This window comes from Brachionichthys hirsutus, chromosome 2 (assembly GCF_040956055.1).
Source record: "Brachionichthys hirsutus isolate HB-005 chromosome 2, CSIRO-AGI_Bhir_v1, whole genome shotgun sequence".
In the NCBI taxonomy this organism is placed as follows: domain Eukaryota; kingdom Metazoa; phylum Chordata; class Actinopteri; order Lophiiformes; family Brachionichthyidae; genus Brachionichthys; species Brachionichthys hirsutus.
In genome coordinates this window covers 3,140,707-3,160,269 of record NC_090898.1, presented here as the reverse complement: position 1 = coordinate 3,160,269, position 19,563 = coordinate 3,140,707, and the positions used below count along the sequence as shown (strand labels likewise).

The 19,563-nt window shown below is 45.7% G+C and overlaps 1 protein-coding gene across 1 annotated transcript; it reads right to left on the bottom strand.

Moving 5' to 3' along the window:
• Positions 1 to 46: 46 nt before the first annotated feature.
• LOC137909196 (E3 ubiquitin-protein ligase Itchy-like) lies at positions 47 to 18,702 on the bottom strand. The gene is made up of 24 exons (XM_068753634.1): positions 18,565 to 18,702; positions 16,237 to 16,328; positions 15,613 to 15,754; positions 14,117 to 14,241; positions 13,019 to 13,153; positions 12,868 to 12,913; positions 12,599 to 12,777; positions 11,936 to 12,182; positions 11,478 to 11,573; positions 10,235 to 10,409; positions 10,044 to 10,113; positions 8,900 to 8,984; positions 8,680 to 8,808; positions 6,970 to 7,042; positions 6,731 to 6,802; positions 6,342 to 6,430; positions 5,185 to 5,344; positions 4,926 to 5,059; positions 4,351 to 4,491; positions 4,128 to 4,248; positions 3,901 to 4,005; positions 3,261 to 3,357; positions 2,385 to 2,457; positions 47 to 2,214 (listed from the first exon to the last, which is right to left on the bottom strand). Exons 2-24 carry the CDS (start codon positions 16,304 to 16,306, stop codon positions 2,115 to 2,117), a joined length of 2,664 nt encoding a protein of 887 aa, XP_068609735.1. The 5' UTR covers positions 16,307 to 16,328; positions 18,565 to 18,702; the 3' UTR covers positions 47 to 2,114.
• Positions 18,703 to 19,563: the final 861 nt, after the last annotated feature.

The window sequence follows — 19,563 nt, the reverse complement described above, 5'->3', positions numbered from 1 at the left end:
TGCAAAAAATGAACACGCGACATTGAATGAATTTATCGAAAGAACACGCATTTCAAATTTAATTTATTAAGGTGACAATTTCTATGTTACACATCTTTACACAAGTACATGAGATATTAACCAGGGGGAAGAAAATATAGCGTCACCCTAAACCTATTATTAAAAGCTTTCTTTTACAAAAGAAAATCTGTTATCGACACCATTTACATGTTATTCTTCATGTACGGGAGTGTGACAGTGGCTTTCGTTGTACATGGAAATTCAGAAGGGGGGAGGGGGGGGGGGTGCAGTGATTTATGATATTTACAGATATGCGGTCTGGATTTTTCCACATCAATGACCCGGGACATGGGAAATAAAGAAAAAAAACAGTCTGCATCAAAGAAGGGGGGGGGGCGGGGACCAGCTGAGGCAACTTCACATCATGATACATTCATGATCTTTGCATCGGTTTTCGGTCAGTAGTCGTCGTCCCGGCTGAAGACCGGCTACGCGTCCTCGGCGCCGCGGTTTTAAGCTTTTTCCTCACTGGTGAAGTTTCCCGGCGGGATTTTATCAAACGGCCTGTTCATCCGAGTCCAGAATTCACGTGATCCTTAAGCCCACATGATCGACAATCCGATAAACGCCTGAGGGTTGAATAAGGCTACATGAAGGCTAACGCCAAATACCAGCCGCATCTCACACACGCGCACACACACACACACACACACACACACAACAAACATCCGGGACAGACAGCGGAGGGAAATTATTATTCATTTCCAGAGTTACTCTGGCACCCAGTGTTACCCAGCAACCACACCTTTCAGAGTATAATTTAAAACATTCGCAAACACACGATCCAGTGTCGATCAAATACTGTGTGACGTCAACTAAACCAATACTAGAGCGCTGCCTGGCACCCTGATCTGGAGCTGTATTCAAACCCGACCCCCTCCTCCCCATTCCAGAGGCCGCCTCAGCACCAAAGTGCACAGAAACATGTCAATAAAACCATTTCCAGATATTCAGATAGACCCAACAACAAATGGCTGAGACAAGAACCTCCTTGTTGCAGGAAACAAAGGCTGCGGTCGCACGTCGCTCGTTTCAGATGTTCCCCGGTGACGGGATCCACCAGTGACATCCGTGTATCCAAAACATGCCTTTTCTATTTTACCATTGGTGTGCTGAAAGGGTTCAAACTATTTCTGCTGACTGGGTTGTTTTTTTTTTTTTTTAACACATTCATCTCAAGTACTGAATACTGAACGCCGCCATGTAATACTTAATTCAAGGGATCAGGATCTTTCATTTTAAGATGACCATTCATTAAAAGAAGGAAGACACATTCCGTATTTAAAGCTCACATTGAGATGAACGAATTCTCCCATAAATGCTTCGACTCCCCTTCAATGTGGCGTCACAGTGTTCCGACTACGACCCCGTAGAACTAGGGCCAGAGTTCCTGCACATTCCCCACCACGATAAATAACAGTGATCACAGAGTCCCTCAAAGATCAAACAGAACCAGGAACACAAAATCAGATCCCTTTGCTACTCGTAGGCATGCCCCCCCTCTCTTATTTAGGCGGTCGGTACTTTATAAATTCATCGAGTGCAAGCTAGCTATCATCTATTGCCATGCGTTGCTGTTAATCATGAGATGCAGATCATACTGGGAGGGGCCGCAGGATATGCTGTATAATACACGGACATTTTCCAGACGCTTTAGTGCAGAGCAATGGGGGGGGGACACTTTGATAAGACACCTTGGAGGCTGTAATCTCCCTGCTGCCGAGCCATTAAACAGATGTCAGAAGGGCGAGTTCCGGTTCGCTGCACCGTCAGCAGAACATTCTGAGACGGGAGCAGCGCCGGCGGCTTTGGTTTAACACAAGAAGAAAAGGTCAAGCACTGAAAGGCCCGCTGCGAGGATGGTGTACATGGTAGAGACAAATCCCAGCTTATCCCAGTCCCACAAACGTGTGTGTGTGTGTGTGTGTGTGTGTGCGCATCAGCTCCGACACACAAAGCTCTGTCCTGTTTCTGTAGAAGCTCCCTGATTCAAAGACGGGTGGACTCCAGACTCCTTCAAGCCACCATTTAAAGGTCTCTCTCTGGGTTGGGCCTCACTCCTGCCCGAAGCCCTCCGTCTCCTCAATGGCAAACATCATCTTCTCCTTGAGCTGCTCGTAGCTCTTGTAGGGTGGCAGGTCCAGCCTGTTAAAGCTGAGGAAGACAGACGAGGGACGTTACAGACCGATTTCATCGAGGGCGAACGACGTCCTCTATCCGGTTGGGACGATTAGCCACGAGCTCAACATTGGACCATGCAGACACGCCCGTCGATGGGCGTGTCCATCTGTCTCTGGTCGTACGGTAGCTGGGATGAAACTTACCATGTGTGACTTCTGGGAAGCCAGTTCTCTTTCCCAACCTTCTCGATACAGAACTTCTGAGCACCATTGCTTCCTGTAAAGCGAAGCACATCTCAGTAAAGGGCTACGACTAACATGGTTCTTTGAACGCACCACCACGAGACAAAGAAGGAAATCCTGACAAATAATGTCCAAACAACCGCAGCCAATCCTAATCATTTTCCTAATCCTAATCAAAACTAGAAAAGCACTCAGAGAGTGCAGACCTCCGCCAAGCAGCTCATTCCCCCCCTATTTAGATTGATTGATCTGGATCATCATCAAAATGTTCTAAATTGTTCTTGGTATCTTTATACACCAACCATGAAAAGTAAACGTGAATCGGAGTTGAATCTGTAAAATGAGTTTTCAATGTTAAAATTAAATATATTTTACTGACTCCGTTCTGGATCTGATCCAGATGAAATTCGGTGGTGAGATAGAGAGCCCCGCCCTACATGACTGTGTCAAATTCAATAAATATCGGTCAATAATCAATCGAGATATTGAGGAACACATTTTGAAGCTCCAAGTGATTCGATCCGTGATCCAGAATCTCTTCTGAATCACGGATCGAATCACTTGGAGCTTCAGACACAGAATCTCTTCTGGATCCCCACCAAAATGTAATCGTCTGTTCCTGGTAACATTCCCAACATTTCCTGAAAATTTCATCAAGATCCGTCCAGAACATTTTGAGTTATGTTGCTACCAGACGGCCCAACGCAGGCGAAAATGAATGGAACTGAACCCTTTCAGACGTTTGGGAAGGCTTTGATCCAACATGGTAGATCAACATGTCCGACTGTGAGCACCGAACAAACAGATGATAGGAGAAGCGTTTCAGCCGTCATTTACCCATGAGGTCGGCGAAGCCCCCGACAGGCAGACGACAGGTACCGGAGACAAACTGAAGCAGCCTCATCCTCTTCTCGTTGTCCATCTCCTTAATAAACTGCAGGATAGACAAAAGTCACAAATAAATTCATCTTGTCCTCTACCTGGCAGATGTCGCACGCAACATGCCTTTCACTATCCTCCTTCCATTGATTATAAAGTCACATGTCTTTGCAGGACCTAATAAATAACACGCACACACACATCAGATGCAATAAAACTCCCCTCGCAGCAGTTTGGATTTCCAGCAGCAAAGTGTTGCTGCTGGAAAACTGGGCATGAGACAAGTCTGATTAGGGAGTCGTCTCCCCCCCCCTCTTGGTCCAGAATACTGCAATCTACAACTGTGGCTCCATTCTCACTTTGTCACAATGTTTTCAACATATCACACAAAAAAAGAAATGAGAATGAGGCTGAACGTATATTAGGGACGTCCCGATCGGATCATCCCTAATAAATATGATTATATATGTGAAATATTACAGCTCAAACATCCCACTATTTCGGACCTCAGCCATTGAAACTGTAACTTTAACGGACTTTTCAGTGGAACATTGGGAACCGTTGACCCCCCCCCCCCCCCCCCCCGCTGTGCACCGACCTGCCAGAGCCAGATGATCTGCTTGCTGCTTCGAGTGTAGTGTCTGTAGATGGTGTTCCTTTGCCAGTCGGCGAGGTCGATCTCCTGCATCCCGCACAGCATCACCTGCAGCAGCACACGGGTTTCAGAAACTATTCATTCATCACTAAAAAAGGAAAATTAATCATTCAGTCATCCCCAAAAAACAAATCCGTCTTCCTAGCTCACGTCACTCTGGTCTATTTTACCTCAAGCTCTTTGGCATCAAAGTACTGCAGGTACTGCTGGGGAAGGACTTCATTGAAGCCTTCGAAGAACGCCTGCGTTTGCTCCTCCACGCCTCTGGACAGCCTCCACTCAGCTACCAGCCTGCAGGCACAGACAGAGGCACACCCAAACCCAAACATCAAGCGAGGCACAGTCGACGACAAACCAAACAAACTTGATGAGTCGTAGCTGCACGGAACCAACCGGATGTACTCCTCCTTGTTCTCCTCAGTGACCTGGATGTCTCCTCCTCCCGGCTTCAGGTCCTGAGTTGTGATTTCTCCCAGGATCTCTTTGTCCACAGAGAAGAACATCTCCAGCCCACACTCCTCGATGTCATTATCCCTTGAAGGGTCACGGATAATAAACGCAGTTCTGTACGTCGTTCATTCAGTCTGGACTCAAGTAGCTCGAGTCCAAAACGCACATTCAAAACTACTGACTCAATGAAATAATGTGAATCTGAATCTGCACCTGGATCAGACTTAAAATCTATTTGACTGTTCTACCACAGACCCTAGTTCAAGTCCTTTAACTCTTTGAGTGCCAATAACGTCTAAAGACCTTTTTCATAACCCAAACATGCACTGCCAACCCTGACATTGAACTTTGCCTCTCTTCAACGGCCAATAACTCCAGAAAGAAAAATGGTAGGAACACAGTTTTCTGATGAAAGAGAAATACTAAACTCAAAGCTGACTTCAACTCAGTTAACTGATGTGTTCAAATGCCAACGGAATGAGGGCGGGCTCGCATTGTCCCTTGCTCTTTGCACTTACTTGATCCAGATGAGGGAGTTGTAGAACTCTGGGTCTACCGACTCCAGGTCTTTGAGGGCCAATGGCTTGTTCAAGATGCATTTGTAAAAGGGCAGAGAGAAACCAGTGTCGATGAACTTGCTGTGGAACAGAGCCTGAGGGACAGAAACACGTAATTACTGCTTTATTACATTTAATATGTGGTTCAGCAAACTCGTCTCTGTACATTCATATTTTTTTACTGCATTGCTAGTAAATACAAATCTACACCAACACTAACCATGGCAATGAAACGCCCTATGAACTTGAAATACTTGAGGTGGTCTGGGTTGATGTAGGACGCAGGGTTGATCTGGAGACAGTAGTTATCTTTACCGGCATATTCGAACAGGCAGTACATGGGATTCAAAACCTCGTGGGACAGCAGGAAAAACCACTCTCTGCAAGGGAGAACGCCACAGAGATGAAACATGGGACGGGGCGGGACACATTCCATTCAGTGCAGATCAAACAATGTGTGGACAATGTGTGAGTTATCAGGCAAACATCATCAGTGTGGGTATTTATCACGCGTTGTACAGTGGTCCCTCGTTTATCGCAGGGGGTTACGTTCTAAAAATAACCCGCAATAGGCGAAATCCACAGAGTAAGTTTTATTTTTTACAATTATTATACATGTTTTAAGGCTGTAAAACCCCTCACCACATATTTTAAAACCAAAAGGACTCCACCCACTGCGCCCTCTAATTGGCCGTCTCATAATCGCTAGTAATGTTTCTGGTCCCTTTCTTGAACGCCATTGGACACACGAGCCGCCAGTGAAAACCCTCAACCCGACGACGTTTCAGTGAGAGGCCAGATGTTTAGTAAGTTAGGGGCCATAAAAAATGATATTAGCTCCAAGTAGCTAACGACACGTAGCGGTTATATTTATATAGCCTGTTCGGTTTTGTGTGTATTAACTCATCGAGTGCCAGCCATTTTCAACTCGGCTATATGCCGAGTGCCCGTCTTCCCGAATTTTTGCAGATTTTCCAAGCCTCACAGAATATTCTTCATTATGAGACGCAAACGGCGAACCTAACAAATGAAAGATTAAAGTATCTTCTTTCATGAGAAGAAAAAAGTGTGTTTCTAGCATTCTACGTTCCGGAGTTATTGGCCGTTGAAGAGAGACTGCTTGGGTTTCAAAAAAAGTCTTTAGGCGTGAATGGCACTCAAAGAGTTAATAAATTGTGTTGACTGTTAATCTTTACTGTCGAAGGCCCATTCTGTCCTGATTTGACGTGGCTGTGCTACAGCTGAACACAATGCGCGTTCATACGGCGTTAAAAAAAGAAAAAAGAAATTGCACTACAAAATTCCGCAAAACAGCGAAGCCGCGTAGTAGCGAGGGACGACTGTATTACAAGAGAATCACATCCAGCAGCAGCTTACCTGGCGACACCTCCGTAGTCGAGGCCTTCTTCTCCGGGGAAGATGATCCAAAGTCTTCTTCGCAGGTCTTGAGCATTGAAGCTCATTATCTGAAACAGATCATGCACTGATTAACTGAGAAATAAAATATACGGCACTAACGTAACCGTTTATGGAGGATCTGTCCTCCTTGTGTAACCGCTGTTAAAACAAGGATATGTGTAGCAGGTTTGCACCGTTTAAAACATTTGTAGACTTTCAGAGATCTGCTATTCATATGCAATTAGGAAATAATTACAGCAATTAGGAAGTAATTACAGACGATTTCAATTGCTCTAGAAGCTCTGGCTTCAGCTACAGGTAGAGGTGAGGCTCATCTTCTAGATACTGAACGAAGTCTTCCCAGATACCTGCTGGAAGGAGTCCTCAAACAGAGTTTTTCTGGTTACTGTTATCTTGATGTGTTGAGGCATTGACAGTTGCTGCAGAAAAAAAAAAGGACATCCAGATCCATTCAAAATCAAAATCCCTTTGGGCTGTAGATTAAAGCCCAGCTTTTATTTGCCCAGTCTGGCAGAGATGTGACATGAACGGGCAAATGGATGGTGAGCACACAAGACTGGAACCCGTGAAACTGAATGAGGCCTACCTGGCACCAGAACCTGAAGTACTGGACTTTGGCCTTGAAGTCTCGAACGTAGGTGATCTGAGGTCCGTTTTCCCTGAGGGAGGAAAATCAAGTGGATTTAATGTTTTAAAATCCCACGTTAGCCCAGGTCATACAGAATGTGTCGTTTCTTTATCTGAAACTAACATCTGCTGTCGTTTTCATGCATTGCTTTTCCATTCTGAAATCGCTCCGCAAGGATCTTATAATTAAAGATTCTTTGAAAGTGCTTTATCTCTCTGCAGCAGCATTTTGAGCCGTGAGCTATTTAACACCCGACACGACAAGATAAGAGAAGCTTTGATCCTCAGTGGGGAGCCAAGTGATCTACAACCAGGAAATGAACTGCGGGAACAGAAATCAGGACAACTTGTAATGTCGACCAGTGTGACGTCACCCAATGGCAGCACCGTCGGTTCATAGCTCGAAGCTCTTGAATCTGGCAGGATAGGAAGGTTTTAGGGCGTGTTGTTCCTGCAGCCACACAGCGCTGCATTCGGTGACTCTGTGGCTGACAAAATTTAACTACAACTATTTATTCGTTTCGAGAAACGCTAACCCCAAGAAAGAAATAAGGCAAAGAGACATTTCTCAGGTTCGGCTCAAACTCAGAAGGCGGAATTGAAGTCGAATATATGTGATCACAGCGTACGAATTGCTTACATTTTATGACTACACGCACCGTACAGCAGAAGTACCAGAGAACAGAACTGAAGCTCGGCTTCAATTTGTTTTATATTTTATTTATTTTCAATTTATCTTCATGTTATTTTTTATGATCTTGTCTCAATCTTAGCGTCAAACTGCATCAGATTGATTAGTTTTACCTTACAGCCTGAACATGTTCTCCAGGAGTGGCCCCGACCCCCCCTGGAGAGGAGTGACGCGTTCTATTCAGGTTAACGGAGCCGCGTGAGAAACGCGTCATCTGGACACGACTGTCAGTTCACGCGTCACATTCTCAGCATTCACCAAACTGGTTTGTCTAATCCTCAAGTTATGAACACGAATCAGCCGTCAAAGACAGCATGCGAGTCATGAGTCACATCAGGACAGTCCCAAGTTCGAAAAACAAATACCAACTCCTGGAGACGCGAAGCAAAGAAAGACACTTCCAGCAGTCTCATTGATTTTTTACCGGTGGAGGTATGGAAGTGTCTCGGAGAGGTGGCTGTAGAGATGTTAATGGGGTTGTTTAATACAATCCCATTGGATGAAGGGAAAGGTCTACAAGACCGTGGTGAGTCCAGCCATGATGGACGGCTCAGAGACAGTGGCTCTGAGGACTTTGTATTATTCTAAATTTTGACGCCGATATTTTCACTTTTACTGCAAATGAATACCGGCTCCAAATATCGGTCATCGGCCTCCTTGACTCCTAATAATCGGTATCGGCCATAAAAAACAAAACAAATATTGGTCGATCACTAACAAGAATGGAGTATAAATGAGCTGTTAAACAGCGGATGCACCAGTCGTTTGCTGTTGGATGTTACGGTTGTGTTTTGTATCTCCCTGAATAATCGGACTGCCGTCTGACTGGTTGGAGGCTTTACTAGAACGCAGTAGTTATCTGCTGGTACTGACCCATGGTCAATAAAGATCAGTCGGCACATGTTAGAACAAGGCAGTCCTGCACTGACTATAATGCCTCAAGGTTTTGTGGAAGACGAGACAAAGTTGTAGACATACAGGGAGGATTTTCCAGTGCGAGGGTCGATGTATGTGGTCGTTCTCCTGTTGTGATCTACGAAGTAGGGAATACCATCCACAGTGAACCGCATCTCCCAGCCCTCTGGGAGAGGCTTCTCATTCAGCAACCTAAAAAAAAAAAGAAATGATCAATTACTTCAGCCTATAAAGATGCTGCAAAAAACAATTTGAATATGGACACACACACAAACTCACTCACCCCTGAGTTCTTGGGTCTTCCCACTGGGTTGCCCGCGTCGAGTGATGAACGAAATAAACTCTGCCATTTGTGTCCGTTCTCTTCTCTGAGGAGGAACAGACAGGATTCATTAACGGTTCGCTCAGGACAGAATGCCCCTTGGCTAGTCGAGAACTTGTGTTTGCATCACGTACCACTGGCTGTGGCCTCAATCTCTATGAGACGCAATAGGTCCTCGAAAGGTTCGGTTGGTTGTTAAACTTAAAGGAGGATGCGATGACAACTGCTTCATTGGAAAAACACTCATGTCTGTGTGTTCTTATGGACGTACCACCACTCTCCAATATTAGCTGGACCTAAAGACGGGAGGCTAGCCAAGTATTCTAAACAGGGCAGCAGCTACCAGCCATTTAGTGCCGTTAGAAACCAGCCAACGGAGGGGAGTTAGAACGTTTCTCACTGGGTAGCGAAACATGGAAAACCATTGGCTGACGGAGAATACATAAAGGAGGCTTTCCTGTCGACTGCGGGTGTTTTATTTGAGGGACTGCCAAATAAGTGTTCCAGCATTAAGCGTTCCAAATAGGATTTCTTGGGTCGTCCAGATTTCCGTGTCCGTGAGATTCCTCTTCTTGCCCGTTTGCCACGATTTTGCCGAGAAATAAATCCATTCAAATGACGTTTTAAGGGGAGTGCTGCTACCATATATGGTCAATTGAAGGCGTGTCTGAATGCAAATGAGCCCAACGTGCACGAGGAGCGTACTTAACAGGTGAGATTTATCAACACGGATTACTCCCGGGTGTTCGTACGACCAGTGTCCACACGTTTGATAAATACAGATGTGTATTTATTTATTTATTTTACTTACACACATTCTAAATGTCATTCGTCGGTACAAATTTAGAACCGCTTCTACGCACCGTTGATAAACGAGGGCCCAGGCCTTTTGTGTTCCAGAGTGGAACGTTACAGGCACCTTTTTGGCTTTAGCATACTGAAAAGTGGCACGCATCATGAAAAAGGTTTCCCTACACACTACGGTTTGAGGAGAAATGTAAGGGCTACCTGGGAGTTCTTCTTACTTCAGAGTATAAAATAACCTGCAGCGCTTTAACAGAGTGACAAAGAGGAATAAAATGAGACTTTAGGTTTAAAGACTTACCCCATCCATGCGGCAGAGGCCCAAGAGGATCATAATCCTTATTCTGCGTGGCTGAGGCCTGATCTTGCTGCTGCACAGCAGACAATCAGAATACTCCATAAGAATCAGATCAATTAAGAAAGGTATTCTACAAATAAGAGAAATCTTCTAACCAGCTGGATATTAATGTCATGAAAAATTCAAATATTCACCCCGAAGATGAACCTCTGGTTGAACTGCTGCATGGCGCCCTGCAGCTGACTGCGCTGGTGCTGCCACTGCTCGTAGTTACGCACCGTCTCCATGGTGGGACGCTGCCAGGTGGTGGTTCGTGTGATGTGATCCACAAAGTAAACCCGCCCAATCTGGTCAACGCGGCGCTCCCAGCTACAGACAAAGTGGATTTCAGACACATTGTTTGATTTGCTGTACCCGATTCCATTTTCTATAGATAAATAGTAACTGTCTATAACTGGACGAAACAAAACTTGAAAGTAGAGAAAGGTTACTTCATTAAAATTAAAATATCAAAACTAGAAAAGCACTAAGAGAGCGCAGACCTCCCCCGAGCACCTCATTCCCTTCCTAATTGGATCTACACCGTCCACATGGTGATCTGGATCATCCCCAAAAGGTTCTAAATGGTTCTTTGCATCTTTATACACCAACCATGAAAAGTGAATCAGAGTTGATATTGATATTTTTTATATATTTTTGAATCCGTAAAATCAGCGTCAGATGAAGTTCGGTGGTGAGATGGAATAGGGACGTCAAATTATCGCACTAATTGCAATTAATTAATTACAGCCATATTTAGCAGCCATGTCCTCTGTAACCTACTAGAAGTGATTCCATAAACATCAGTCAATAATCAACCGAGATATCGAGGAACAAATTTTGAAGCTCCATTGAATGTTAATGAAAATATCAAAGTGATCCATAATCCCAGATCACCATGGATGTAGTGAGGGAGGACATGAGAGCGGCTGGTGTTGGGGAGGACAATGCAAAGGACAGGGTGAAGTGGAGAACATTGATTTGCTGTGGCGACCCCTCACGGGACAAGCTGAAAGTACAGTAGTAGTAGGTTTTTTTGGTGTCAATTATTTCCTTCAGAACAAAACAACGATCGCAAACAAATGTTCAATGTCAAAGACTCACTTTTCAGTCCCGTTGATTTGCGATACAAAATGTCCTCAAATTCACCGTTGCTATTCGCGCTTCATGAGGCCCAGCAAATACCCAGGAGCAGAATATGCCGGTAATTGCACATCCTCCTGGGACCCAGCCCGCCAGTTAGCATGTCATCCGTAATGGACAAATGTCCACCACAGAGGACATGCTAACAGGCTGCGTCTCAGGAGGATATGAGCAATATAATCAGGATGTACAATTATAGCACATGTGAAATAAAAAATAAAAATAGACGACTGTCTGAGAAGAAAACGTTTTTACCCTGGGGGGAGGGGTTCAGGGCGTTCCCACGTTGTTCTTTTTTCCACATGATCGACAAAGTACAACCTGCCGTTCTGATCCACCCTCTGCTCCCACCTGGATAATAAAACAGCAATAAAACTAAGTCTGCCGGGCAATGGCACACATGATGGATTTAAAGCAGCTCCCACAGCGAGTCATCCCACTGCAAACAAACAAAATAGTCAGGGACGTTCCTAATGTTCTCAGAAAGAGGACTTCAATACAGCTTTAATTATGGATAGTCAACAATGGCAAACTAGGACTGTTGTTTTTTGCATATCATCTTATGGCTTTCAATAAAGTATTGTGCAGTAGTGTTTCGTGTGGACATTACGTGACTGTTGCTGCTGACCAGCACAAAGACTGACAAATAATACTTATTAGAAACAACAACAAAATATATATTCTTTTGCAAAGAACACAGAATCAGAGCTGACCCAGGGGGCATTGGTCCAGAGTTGGCTAAGGGGACCCTGGGAGGAGCAGCAGGGGTGACACTGCTGCTCGGCGGTCTGGTTGCAGCAGCAGCATCTGCAGAGGTGGCGCCCGAGTCCCTGTCTGACCCCGCTGATGGGCTCGAGTCAGGGGCCGGGGAGGGGCCAGAGGCCAATGTTCGCACTGGTGTATCGGCACCAGACTGGCCATCACTGCCATCGGCCGGGCCAGAACCATTGCTGCAGGACGCTGAGGAAACAATCAGAACGGAGCGTTTTATTGGAGCTCCTAAAATAAATTCAAATATGGAGAGACAGAAAATGTTGTAATCAAGGTGGGCTAGGTTTACAGCTCGAGTAAGCAACAGAGTTAGGTCTCCACAGACGCCATGCTGACAATCTTTGCTTATATTTACACTAACATTTAGTCTAATTATTGGTGTTGTGTAGAGTTGCATCATGGGAGGCTACATTAATGCGCACAGGCCATGCAAAAAAGTGTCATTCGGATTGTGCTCATTCTGTGTTGCCTAAACTCAATTGAGAAATGCAGCCCTTAGGAAAATGTTTGACTAGACTGTAACAGGCTGAACAATCAAAACAGAAAGAGCTTTGACTTCAACACTTTGTTGTCAGGTGTCTGGAACAAATCCGTAATTGTCCAACCTGGCGAAGAGGTGGGTCTGCGAGGTGTTGGAGGAGGAGGTCTGGAGGGCCTGGGAGGTCGGAGCGGCTTCGAGCCCCCCGACACTGACGGAGACCCCGTGCTGATCACGGATTTCCGGCCACTAGGAGACGACCGGTACTCTACACCGTCCACAGCCGGAGAGCTGTCTCGGCTTCGTCTGTAAGTGGACAGGTGAACGTTTATAGTAGAAGAAAGAAACAGAACCCGGAGATGTAAACTCCCCTCAGAAAGGAAATAAAGGCTCGACCTGATGACATGATCCCCGTTTGCTTGCGATTCCCCGTTTGATGTACCTGAAGCAAAAACGCACAAGATGAACGAGGCAGAAATGACTGGACGTCATGGGCGGCACTTCTCCTGCAGTCCGTGATGATCCAACGAGAGCAGAGTGGACTCACTGTGGTTGTTGGCTTCAGCAGCGGTGAACACCTCGGGGTTGACGGTCATGCCATCGAGGCAGACAGACAGGTCTCCCACAACGTCCGTCTGATCTCTGTCTGCACACAGCTGTAAGGTCTGCACCACCTCAGAAACTACAAACGAGACACACAACGAACAGAAGACTCAGAGATCTGATTCCCAATCAGTGGCTGCATTTACATGGAGAAAACGTCTTTAATCCGCTCAGCGTTCGGATTAAAATGATGATCGGATGCACTGTGTTCATGGACCCTAAACATATTGATCCGATTAGGACTTGCGTGTTCATGCATCGCACTTTCAATCGGAATAAATTATTTTGAAATGCGTCATTTATACCAAACATCCCGGAAATAGTAGAAGTAGCGATTTCCATTGTAAACAAAACATAGCTCCGCCCTTTTCAGCTTGAAACGTCAGCGTTATTTGGCGCATTTTTCCCGTTTGCGCTGTTACTTTGCGTTAACGCTTCCAAACGGAGCAGCGCCGTGTCCCCCAGACAGCACAAATCCAGCCCATAACTGTTGCTGATTTGCACTATTGTTTGCCGATTCTCATTCTCTCAGTGTATATATACTGTTGCTTTAAGAGAGATTTTGTTTTTCGTTATGTTCCGATGAGTGCCTTAAGCCGTGGGCCTTCACACGATTTTATTATGTTTGCATAATGATAATAAAGTACCGGTATCTTGAATCTTGAATCTAACAGACATGCGTATTAAGGACGGGACGGTTTGTACCAACACTTCAGAATAAGTTTTTTCATGCACCCTGATCGGATCATCAAGCGCCATAGACCACCCCTCTCGATCGGAATAGAATCTTGATCGGAATGAGCTTGATCGGGTCAGACGATTCCGATTTGGGTACATGAAGCAGTTTTATTCCGGGCAGGCTTTTAATCCGAATCGGAATTGTCCATGTAAATGTAGCCATTGAATTCAGGTGTTCCAGTCACTTCCATGTCCATGTGTATAAAAATGGCCACCCAGGCATGCAGGTTACTTCTACAGACATCTGTGAAAGAAGGGGCTCCGGCATGGCAAAGCGATAGCTCCGTTTGAATAATGCACTCACTTTTCATGGCGTTGGACTTGAGCGTGTCGCTGACCTCCATCGTGGCCACGCCCAGCAGCACATCCGACTTCAGGGTCTGGTGGCTCCAAACACGAAACGCCAGCTTGCTGAATGGAGTCACAACCCTGTGGAGACAACACTTGATTTGGCTCCTTTTGCTTTACACTGCGAGTGACGCCATGCTGTCATCCAATGAGTATCTGATTTCAGAAAGACCCGTCTGTTCACAAAGCACAAGCATTTTATTCGACTGTTCCTTCTCTGTAACAAAATGGACTTCTGCTAGGAGCCAGAAAATTGATCGGAAGATTAAATTGAAACTAAACGTCAGAGGCTATTCAGGGGCAACAAGTGTCTCCGCCTACGACTATGAAATCCGTTTAGCTGGCACTTTCGTCTGCCTTCGGGTAAAAGCATCCGCGGACGCATGGGCTCAGATCCGATTGCATCCCATAGAAAACACTTGTCTTGTTAGATAATAAAACGGCTCCCACTGTCGGGAAGAAACTGAAGAACTGTATATTAAGAAGGTCACTGCGCCCGGCGGAAGACCGAGGACGAGCTAAAATTAAGAGGACATCTGAAGCGTGAATGTGTCAGACTGCAGGGAGTCACGAGGTGCGTCGGCAGCGGTCCCCAACCTTTGTCCCGCCACGGCCCGGTGGTCGGGGACCACTGTCCTACGGCACAGGTTTAGAGACACATCCTCCCACAGCTCTGTGGCATTTTCTCTTTACGCGCTAACCGTGTGAGCGATAGCATATCTGTCCCTTTAAACCGCACACACACACACCTTGATCCTGAAGCCAAGAGTTACGCCACAGGGGATAAGCAAGTCCCAGTGACTCATCGTGAAAGACAGCTGTTGCAGGCGGGACGGAACGATCAAGATGGTATATTGTACTGGCAATTTATTCAATTCTAACGTTTATTTTGCATCCCTCATTGAAACTCCTCACGGTCTGGAAAGTATTCGTAGGCGTCATTCTTGCGCCGTGCCAAGTATGACATCAGCAGTTCCGTTTCAGGATTCTTATTTTCATGAAACAATTCATCGTACATTTGCCTTAAACCGAACTTCCCTCAGCAACGCTGCTGGTGACTTCTACCTGCCTTTGTATGCGTACTCCAGCACACCTTGCATCACGTACTAATAATGCGACTAAAGGTCCAGGCTGCCGTCGTCTCTTTTAATCCCCCCCAGAAGTAAACCTTCACATACATTCTGTGTTGGGAGTCAAATCTGAGAAGAGAGGCTTTTTGTAAATAAGAGGCTTGTTTTGAACTTCCTGGAATACCAGTTTGGGGACATGAAACAATAAGAACTAATAATCAGGTTAGGTGTTTTTTAAAAGCTAAATATATATATCTGTACACACTCTGGCACATTCATCATGTGAATACAGCAAGACAAGTTTATCCATGAGAGAGCAGCCCGTTTCTGTCAGACGCGTGAATGCTAAAAGTCTTATCAGTGTGGAACGGCTCGGACTCACACAGTGAGCGGCTGCTTCCACTTGGGGCTGTGCGTGTTGTTGCATTTCTCCGTTTTCTTGGACTGCCCGTCGACAGTCACTTCGACGTATGGACTGGGACCAAACCAGTTTTTCTTGTTCTCTTTTAGTTTTGCTGATAGCACTGAAAAAGGGAAAGAGAGAGAATGAACCGCGCGGCAGGACAGTCAGTCACGTCCGTTCACAGGAAGCAACGTTTCAGGTGTGTAGAACACACACACACACACACACACACACACACACACACGGTTAAATCAAAGGAGAACGAGAGAAGGTGACGTCTGGGATTTACCAGCTGAAATTACAACCTGCGCAAAACGCCGCTGGCGAGGTACCAGTCAGACCGCAACAGGCCTTTCACAGGAGACAATACTGATGTCCCCGCTCCATTTAAATGTCCAAAGAACGACAGTGAAAAGAAGCACAACATCCACACTTACAAAACTGACGCAGCAGAATGAAAGATATGAATCATTTATCCAATGTCATAAACACTTATTTTCTTTTCTGTAAGAGAAAATGTATTTATATTACAGCAAAAATGGCCAAACAGAAAGCATGAGTCTGCATGCCCCCCCCCCCCCCCAGCCAGAGTGAGTTACGTACCAACGATCTGTAGCTGCGCTTTCGTGGGACAACCGTCGGAAGTACCAGACTTGGTGACTCCACTGGCCATGACATAGGGCTGCACGGGAGGCCTGCAGCACAGACAGCACAGACAGCACAGACAGCACGTCGCTAAATGTGTACCGAACCTATTTCACACATTACACAACAGACCTGAAAAGAATTACACGCTAAAATTATTTACAAGTTGAATTTTGAAGTACTTATCGGCTGATTCCGGCAAAGTGCTGCTATTACACTGCATCGAGCCAAGGGAAAGGGCTGCGTGGCATTACTTTAGGCACGACGCTACGTCAACTTTACTCTTAATAAGTACGACACAAACTCAGACAAAAAGCAGAACGTCACCGGCTGCGTTTACATGGACACATTTAATCGGATTAAAAGCCGGATCGGAATTAAAATGCTTCACGTGCACACCCAAATCGGATTAGTCTGACCCGATCAAGCTCAATCCGATCCGATCTGATCGAGAGGGGTGGTTTATACTGATTGATAATCCGATCAGGGCGCATGAAAACACCGATTCCGATGTTTCGGTACAAGCCGTCCTTCCTGCGCATGTCTGTGACGTCAGCTAAACGTGATTCTGTTGTTCCTGGACGCGAGTTGAAGCAGAGCGAGCGAAAGACAGAACCGGTCACTGTCTGAGACATCAAAGGAGGGAAGCCCGGAAACTGCAGCTTTTTAATCAGCTTGCATGAGTTGATCATCTATTATTGGAATTATGACCTGTTGAATTTGCTAAACGCACAACAAGCTTTTCACTTTCTCAACAAAACATGAACGACATCCATCATCATCATTTCAGGCCTTTAGTCTGTGGAAAGCTGCACATAAAAAAGGAGGATCCTGTGATCTTTGCTAGATTCTGGTCCGTTACCTTGATCCATCCCACAATAATAAATGTTCATCAGTCGCTCTTATCCAGGGTTAACTTCCGCTTTGCCTGCTGCTACTGTCAATAATGAATTGAAACTGCTGAATTTGCAGCCTTGCAAAAGGGGAACGCCACTTTGTGCCAGTGAGGTTCTCCAACACGCTTTGGATATTTAACATCGAGCGTGACCTCAGGTTTTATATTACTGCAGTAATACGAGATGTGAGTATCAAGAAATGCACTCATGTAATATGTGGGCGATGGTGGCGCAGGTGGTCGAGCGGGTCGAGAGGTTGGCGGTTCGATTCCCTGCTCCGGCACACGTGTGCACTGTCGTCGTGACCTTGGGCAAGACGCTTCACCCGCATTGCCCGTGTGAATGTAGTGAGCGAGTGAACGTCGGTGGTGGTCAGGAGGCAGCCTCGCTCCTGCCAGTCTGCCCCGGAGCAGCCGTATCTGCCCCGGAGCAGCCGTATCTGCCCCTGAGCAGCCGTATCTGCCCCGGGGCAGAAAAGCTCCATCAGATAAAGGTATAATGATTTTCTTTTATATTCAGAAATGTGACACTATATCGTGATCAAAGTGGATTTAGGTGGTGAAAATCAGACTCATTTCATACAGAGCACATCTAACAGTGTCTTCTGAGCCAGAGGAGGACGCAGCACCGATGCAGAGTTACAGATGACGAGCAAACTGCAAAAAATAATAATAATAATTCAATGTCCTTTGCTTGTCCAGCATGGCTACAATCAGACGAACCCCCCGATGCGCCTTTAGCTGTACCCATTACGCTTTCATCAGCGAACTCGAACAGTATTGAGCGACTCAGCATGACTGCAGGGTAATATCTCAAACGTTGGATACTGATGTGTGGAGACAGTCTCCATTTTGTGTTACGAGCTCTCGAGAGTCCTAAAAACAAAACTACCAAATGCCATGTTGGAGTTGGGTGAAGTGTTTCCGTAATGACTTCACGCAGCGGGGGGGGGGGGGGGGGGGGGAACTCAGAAGTTAATTCCAAAAGTCAAAAGTCACACGTGTGTAGTCAGCAACGTTATTTCTCTAACATTAATTCCCTTTCCGTGTTTGCGTTCGGAACACAGGCTGGCAAATGTTAGCACGTAATCCAACCCGATCCGGATCGAGGAGCTAAATAACTCGAGTTAGCCTTGCAGTCAGGCGCAACATGTCCTTGTTGCCGACTAACTTCGACTGGGCTGTGTGCGTGTGCGTGTGCGTGTGTGTGTGTGTGTGTGTGTGCGCGCAGCACTGCTGCGGCCGCAACAGCTGCTGACTACATGTTGAATGTCAGCTGGCCACCGGGTCTGACAGCGCAGCTAAGTGCTAGCCCGCTAGCTCAGTCGCGTCATCATCAATGGACTTCAAAGCAGACTCCGCGAATCGACCCACCGACCTCCGTCGCTTACCTGGATTTACGGGGAGACTGTTCAATAAAGCCGGTGCCGTTTCTGTGAAACCCCCCCCAGCCCCCAGTCTACAGGATGTTTGGGGTTCGATCGAGGAAGAAGCGCAAGCAGGAAGAAACTTCCACCATCTTCCTTAGCCAACGTCACGTGACCGAAACAAGGCGGGGCGGGCGGGCGGGCGCGCGCGCGGTGCTGCCCCATTGCGCCTGTGACTGGACGACAGTGCGTTTGATCTGCGTTTGAGTCCAGATGGACCAATGAACGGCCAGCAAACATGCTCGTGATTTTGGTGCCCTTGACTGTGTTGCCAGGTTCGCTTGTTATCAGCAATTTTTGGTTTGTTCTTTTTGTCAACCCATATAAATATCGGTTGCCACTTGTTACGTATTTTGGGGGCTTGTGTGTAGTTGAGTCTTCTGGCTTCCTTTATTGTTACTGGCTCTATGTAAGCCCCAACTTTTATTTATGGGTATATATGGGTATATATATTATGTGAAAGTGAACAATAGAGACAGTCTTTTGTATACAGGACACAAAAGTAAATTAAGGGTGCCAGGGAGAAGACAAATACAATAAAGATTAAAAACAAATAAAAAAATACACAACACTATTGTAAAGCAATAGTTTGTGTTCTAATAGTGTTATTCATTCAGCAGGAAATGGAGATGTATTGTTTCACATTGGTAGAGCGATCAATAAAAGCAGTTTTTTTGATTTTGGAATTTAAATTTATGAATGTAATACTTGGTTAATTTATTAAATAGAGCTCAGAGATGAGGTTTTTAGTCATGGTTAACAAAACAAAAAATTAAAAAATTCAATTTCAGTGCAAAATCAGGGCAAAAAATAAGGTCTGCATATATCTGGACAATTTCCTCCAAAGTAACTTAGCATGAGGGCACAACCGAAAAGGTTTATAAGTGTTTCTCTTTGATCTCCACAAAAGGTACATTATGAAAAATGTGCGATACAAAAATGTACTGTGTCAACAAACAAATA